A 7,203-nucleotide genomic window follows, 5' to 3' on the forward strand; every position below is an offset into this window, starting at 1 on the left:
AGCTTGTTGTGTCACGTTTGTGAAGAGCTGCCGTGCTTCTGGACAGCTGCAGTCTGATTTTTGAAAGCTGCTACTGCAGAGACCACAGAGTTGCACTGCTCATATTTCTTTCCTGCAGTACTTTGTACAGCTTATTCACTTCTGACATAACGAGAGCAAAGACAGAAGACAACAAAACTGTCCATCATCCAAAACACTGAACAGACTAAGTAACTCATTGATGGGTGCCAAATGCCATCCTGTCTTGCGTTGTGTCCAGAAGGGTGACGAAGCTGGTGAGGGGCCTGGAGAGCAAGTCCTACGAGGAGTGGCTGAGGGAGCTGGGCTTGTTCAGCCTGGAGAAGAGGAGGCTCAGGGGTGACCTTATCGCTCTCTATAGGTACCTCAAGGGAGGCTGTAGCGAGGTGGGGGTTGGTCTGTTCTCCCACGTGCCTGGTGACAGGACGAGGGGGAATGGGCTTAAGTTGAGCCAGGGGAGTTTTAGGTTAGATGTTAGGAAGAACTTCTTCACTGAAAGGGTTGTGAGGCATTGGAACAGGCTGCCCAGGGAAGTGGTGGAGTCACCATCCCTGGAAGTCTTTAAAAGACGTTTAGATGTAGAGCTTAGGGATATGGTTTAGTGGGGACTGTTAGCGTTAGGTCAGAGGTTGCACTCGATGATCTTGAGGTCTCTTCCAACCTAGAAATTCTGTGTCTCAGCACCCTCCTCTCCAGTACTTCCTCTAGGAGACCTGTACGTTTTGTTAAAGCAGAAAAATTACAGGGAGGGCTAGATGCTCAGCTATTTGTGAAACAGTTCTCTCAGCCTCCCATCGGGGAGGTATCCGAGACGTGCAGCTGTGCCTGAATCATCTGCACTCTGCTCCCGCCCCGCCATGAGGCTCGGCCGCCATTTTGTGCACCGCCCCCCCCAGCGCTGGCTCCTCCCGCCGCGGAGCCCACAGCGCCCGGCGTTATGTGCACGTCTCTCCCTCTGATTGGACACGTCGCTCGAAGAGACGGCACCGCCGCCCAATCACACCCCCGGGATGGCGTGCGGGGGCGGGACTCCTCGGCGCGAGGAGGCGGTGCCGGGCGGGCAGCGGCGCAGGCCCGGCCGTTACTATGGCCGCCGCCGCCGCCGCCTCGCCGTCGGACAAGGAGAGGTAATGGCGGGCGGGCGGGCGGCAGCGCGGCCTCGTTACCGCCCCTCGCGTCGTGACCGGAGCCCTCCGGGGCCGGGAGGGCGGCGGCGGGGCGAGGCCAGGGCGTGCGGTGAGGGGGGCCCGTTGAGGGCCGTTACAAGCGGCCGTTACAGCGCGGCCGTTAGAAGCGGCGAGTGGCGGGCCCGGGCGCGGCCTCGGTGGTCTCGTCCCGCCCGGGCCGTTGCTGGGCCTCTCCCTGAGGGCCTCGGCCGCGTTTCGGTGTGCCCGAGGGGAGCGTGACTGGGGCGCTGGCGCCGTACGTGCTGGGCAGGATGGGGTGTCGCGAAACAATCTCAATTCAACGTAGTCGAGTCTCTAAGCGTGATTTTTTTCACTTATGTAACTTACAAGTTATATAAATCTGGCTAGCGTTAATACGTAGGAAAAAAGTGAATCTTATTTTTGCCTATAACTTACTCATCAACAAAGGTGCTACAGCCCTTTGAGGGAACTTCCATTAATTCTCAGCAAAAGGGAACGTATATGTTTTCTTCTCTTAGCTTTCTGGGTTTTAAGAAATGGGTCAAAACAACGTGTTTTTTTTTCAGCCTCCTTTTCACAGAATTACAGAATCACCTAGGTTGGAAGAGGCCTCCAAGATCACCCAGGCCAGCCTCTGGCCTAACACTAACAGTCCTCCACTAAACCATATCCCTAAGCTCTACATCTAAACGTCTTTTAAAGACCTCCAGGGATGGTGACTCCACCACTTCCCTGGGCAGCCCATTCCAATGCCTCACAACCCTTTTTTTCTTCTCAGAACAGATATCCCCACCTTGCGTGCACTTTCTGCCCCCAAAAGTAGTGTCACACAAACGGGGTTTTTGCCAAATGGTCAGGCAGCATACTGAATAACTGAAATGGGATTTTGCAGCATATTAAAAATAAGTGAAACTGCTGTGGAAGCTTCTGTGTTTTAGCAATAACTTTTTTTTTTTTTTTACTAGGAAAATAATGTTTAAACAATGTCAGGAGTCGATGTTACTTAATTAAAACTTCCTGTTCTCTCTTTTTTTTTTTTCTAGATTTATCTGCATTTATCCAGCATATTTAAACAACAAGAAGACAATAGCAGAAGGAAGAAGGATACCTATAGACAAAGTAATTTTGGGGGCGGCAGGGAAATATGATGCTTTGTTTTGCTGTGCAGTAGTGAGCAAAGAGTTGGAAAACAAAAATAAATTTCAAAGCTATCGATCTTTCCTATGCCCTGTGGCAAGTAGCTTGATAACTAGAAATTACAGTGTGTTTGACAATAATCTAATGTCAACATGTCGAGTTGGTAGAGGAGCTCTGGGTTCAGGCATCTGTTTTCATGTGAGCAGCACCCTTGGCAAGAAGGTGAAGCAATGAAAACCAAATGTGCTCAATCTATTACAGAATTGATTTGCCAAATAAGAGAGTGATGCGGAAAAGAATATTTAGCTTGTGATTGTGTGCTTTGTGACTGGCTTATCGAAACATGCCCATATTCTGTGCTTTGTCCTCTTTGCTGCTGTCTGTCAAAGATAAGAGCTTATCTATGAGCTTAGGCTATGCTGTGGCATGTAGATGTGGTAGTTGCTGTTGTTTTCAATCTGTACGGAAATAGTTTTGATCACATCCTTCTTTATAGCATTTTTGACGAGCAATGCTGGCAATTTAAATGGCTTTTCTCACTGCTTAGGAAGTTTTGGTGGTGTTTTGTTTTTCTTTCTCCTGATAATAGTTTAAAAAAAAAAAGTGAAAATAATTCTTGAGCATATATATTGCCAGTCAAAGATCTGTTTATGGGATGAATCTGCTGCCACAGGCCTAAAAAGTTTACATTAAAAGAGACAAAAATGTTTATCTGCAGTCTTTGCTATTGTTTTTCTGTCATTAATTTGTCTTTTTTGGTTCTATATAAATATAATAGATGTTGTTTCAGTTATTTTTCCTAGGCAATTCTGTTACCTTCTCCTATGTCCTAAATAATTGTGTCTTATCTGCTTTGCTTTACTGATACCTTATATATTCTTTTTGATGTTCCCTAATCTGTAGGAGGGCAGTAGATAAGTCACTATTTGCAGTGCCATCTCTTTGCCCATCTGCTTTTCCTAGCTGTAAAGTATAGAGTGGGAAACACTAACTATTTCTGTATAAGTAGTTAGTGCACCACTGAAAGATATGTAACAGTAGTATGTTGTTTCAACAGGCTGTTGAAAATCCCACGTCCACAGAAATCCAAGATGTGTGTGCAGCAGTTGGATTCAATGTGCTACTAGAGGTAACGTAAAACAGACAAACCGATCAAAAAAAGCTGCCTCGGTGTTTGTCTCCTATCATTTTGGTTTTTGTTTCAGGCAGGATAAGCTGCAACGGAGAAGTTTTTGTTAGTAGCAATAGAGATATTTGATTGCTTTTGAGTAATAATGATGAAGGAAATGTTTGAAAACTGTGTGCAAGGCAGGAATAACTTGAGTCTCTGAGTTAATGTCACTTTTTAAGGTTATAAAAAGATTATTGTTAGTTACCTATTCTGGAAAGATGATCTTAGTATCTCAAAAGTTCTTTGTAAAGTAGAATAAAAGGAAATTCTGCAAGGTGTAACTCTAAAAACACGCATTTTAAAGTTTAATTTGCAGTGAAAGGTCATTATTGGCTGGTTACTTTCTCCCAGTGGAATGAGTCTGTGTTTGTAGTGAGGTAACTTTTCACGCTTCATTTTCTGAAGAGATTATTAATTTAAAATACTGTTGGCCAAATGCTTGGGGGATGACATGGCTGGAGAGCCACAGGTCTGGGTTGAATCTGCTCAGAAGTATGCCGTGACTTAGATCAGATGCCTGACAATTTTTGTAGAAAATGAGTCCGTTACTTCATACCTAAGCAAGTTTCTTCTCCCCTGTGACAGAAAAACAAGATGTATCCCAGAGAGTGGAACCGCGATGTGCAGTACAGGGGTAGAGTACGAATTCAGCTCAAACAAGATGATGGCAACCCGTGTTTACCTCAGTTCCCAACACGTGAGTAGAGTATCTGGGTTAGACACTTTACCTGTTAGTAGAACAGAAAGGCTTTGTTTTGTTAGCAGCTTGTTTAATTAGTTCTACTGTTAACAAATTTTAGAATGTTACGTTAAATCTCTTCACCTCTGAAAGTCAACAAAATCAAGTCCATGTATGAGCAGTGAGCGGAGTTTTTAAAAATGCTGTTGTCTTTGATAGTGCTCTTTCTTCAACACTGGAATCAAAAAGAAGTTTGTGGAGTGTTGTGTGATAACTATATTGAGTTAATCATCCATTCGGTTTTGGTTTACCCTTTTTTTGACAGTCGAATCCGAAGATTTGATATTAAAATGGCTCAATTCCACACCTTTTTCTTACTCTGCATACATCAGTTAGGCATCATTGCAGGTGCCAGATAGGTAAAACACAACACTGAGTGTGCAGTTCAGTTTTCTACTGTCTGTTTCCAAAAATTAACAATAAAGGGCAGGTCTTGAAGCAGCTCCTTGGAAATTACTTGAAGAGCTATTCTTGTTAGTTGGACTTGTGCATTTTTCTTGACAAGGAATCAAGTTGTAAAAGGCAAGCAAATACATATCTGAAGAAGCAGGTAACTTAAGGAAAGAGCAAGAAGAATACTAAAATGAGAGCAGCTGAAGAGCAGTGTTTATCAGAAGGAAAAAAAATCAAACCATATTACAGTAGGAAGATGGCAGTGTCTTTGTAAAAACACTTGTAGCTGTTTGTCTAGTCATTTTGTACCAAGTATTTTAGGCCAGTAAGAGTTGAGGGGAGAGAGAAACAGGAAGGATGTAGATGCTTTAGATATTGTCAGGTGATGTGCCAGTTCTGGTCTGCTGTAATACCGATTTCTGACATGTCTGATTCCTGTGCTTAAAAAATAAAATTAAAAAAAAAAAAAAAGACGTTCCTTCCAAACTTCCAGCTACAGAGTGGAGGGAAACTGAACTCCTAGGCTTTATATCCAGTTTAACAGAAACCTGAATCTGAAATGTGTTTAATAGAAATCTGAAATGGGACTGAAGTTTCTGTCTGAAGATGATGTGGATGCTGTTAACGCAGCAGGTGTATGCAATGATCTCTCTCTGTATTTTCAGGTAAATCAGTCATGCTGTATGCCGCAGAAACCATTCCCAAACTGAAAACAAGAACCCAGAAGATGGGAGGTAGCGATCAAAGTCTTCAGCAAGGAGAGGGAGGCAAGAAAGGGAAAGGGAAGAAAAAGAAATGATCCCACATCAGGAGTAACTGTAACATCGAATAGTTGTGGTTATGACAGACATGGATGGACACGTTACCCTACTGCAACTCTGAAGTGAAAGATACAGGACAGAAAGAAACAGGTCAAGCCAAATTGAACTGCCGGCTTATTTTGGAACTGGAATGCATGTACCTGCTTTTCATCTGTAACAATATATCTGTCTTCACACACAACCTGCGAGTCTGAAGCTAGCATCCAGTTCTAAAAGCGGAGCAACATAAGCAAGTCGTGTGGAGGGGAGAAATATTTTTTCCAAAAGATATATGCAGCTTTTTAAAAAATAATTGTAAAATTTTATGCAAACTAGATAGGCAAACGTTTTTCCAGCTTGGTTAACCATTTACCTTTGCTAGTAAGGTGACTGTCTTGTTTCTGGAAGGTCTGTACCACCAACTACAAAACGTACATCAGTGACATTATGACTTTGTAAACGTCCTTGCTGATCATCTTTCACAATTGTCAGTACACTAATAAAGGTGGCACATGAATTTTGAAGAACTTAACTTGTATAGTTACTTCTGTCAAAAGTGTTAACTTTCTTCAACAACGTGTTAAAGAAGTCAGTGACATATTGCAGTGTTAGTATCCTGCTTGTGATGACTGAAAACTGAACACATTAAACAAATTGTCGTGCTCTTTTTTTGTCTTCTTACAGAATATGAAATACTGTATTATCCTACATGTATTTTGGGTGGTTGTTTGAGAGCTTATGAAACGCGCTTCCTAGCTTTACTTTCTACCTGTCAAATACTATTTCTGGTGTCTGAGCCTTGCAATATCTGGTAACATAAAAATATGTGTTCCGAAAGTACGTATCTGCAGAGCATGGACAGGGATGGAAACATACCTGGAGAAGATTAATTGATCCAAACAGCTGTCAGTAACAAGGAGCCTTAGAACTATTTGAAGAATGTACTGTAAAAGCTAAACAAGGGATAATCAGTGTAACGAGACTGAACGGGAAACAGTGCTACCTGTTCTGAGTTTTGTGGGTTTTTTTAAATTCCTCATGAGCTTTTCTAATACATGAAAACAAAGCCAGTTGAATGTTTTCCCAGGTGGGTGGTAGAAACAAGTTACCAGAGTATTCTGATGATTTTTTCATGCAGCAGTATTCTCTTTTTGGGTTTGTTTCATCTGTCTGTCAGGTATGTTCTCTGGCATCACTTATTTCCCTGTTTCAAAGATAAGCAGCATTCAAAATTCATCTAAACATTTAATGACTATGAGTCTGAAGCAATGAAACTTTCTTGAGTTCTTACTTGATGATGTCTTTGCTCAAGGTACTCATGCTTGTGTTCTGGGTTTTCTTATACTCCTATTCTTTGTTCCACCCAAGTGCTTTTTTTCAAGTGGACAGCAAGTTACCAGTGACCCTTGGAGCTGCTGCTGGTTGGTACCCACCACGAAGGACTTGGAGTCCGCTGCCTGTGAGTGGTTCAGAGTCTGCTTTATTTCCTTTCTCTGAGGCTTTTCAAGTGTGGCTCTCGTACTGCAGTGCTGCACGTGGGACGCATTCTTACTCTCACAGCAGCTGCACCCGATCCTGAGGCTGCCGTGATGAGTTCCCCAGCCCGAGCCCCATGGCAGTGCGAGTAACAGCAGAGGCTGCCCGTAGCACGGTGCCTGGAGAGGAAATCCTGTGCTCTCAGGCTGCGGTTGGGTATGGCTCTGTACCAGCAGATCCCTTTTGTTCTGCTGACAAAAGAGTTTGCAGGAGCTTCCTCTGGGTCACCCGACCTTGAACATGCAATGCTGAGGGGTGTTG

The 7,203-nt window shown here is 43.5% G+C and overlaps 1 protein-coding gene across 1 annotated transcript; it reads left to right on the forward strand.

Moving 5' to 3' along the window:
* Positions 1 to 1,063: 1,063 nt before the first annotated feature.
* On the forward strand, positions 1,064 to 5,933 carry SRP19 (signal recognition particle 19). Its single transcript, XM_084304849.1, has 5 exons — positions 1,064 to 1,145; positions 2,210 to 2,285; positions 3,361 to 3,432; positions 4,060 to 4,171; positions 5,272 to 5,933. The coding sequence occupies exons 1-5, from the start codon at positions 1,105 to 1,107 to the stop codon at positions 5,403 to 5,405; spliced, it is 435 nt and encodes a 144-aa protein (XP_084160975.1). The 5' UTR covers positions 1,064 to 1,104; the 3' UTR covers positions 5,406 to 5,933.
* The last annotated feature ends 1,270 nt before the right edge of the window (positions 5,934 to 7,203 follow it).

The sequence above is a fragment of the Netta rufina genome (assembly GCF_964035555.1).
Source record: "Netta rufina genome assembly, chromosome: Z".
Taxonomy (NCBI): Eukaryota; Metazoa; Chordata; class Aves; order Anseriformes; family Anatidae; genus Netta; species Netta rufina.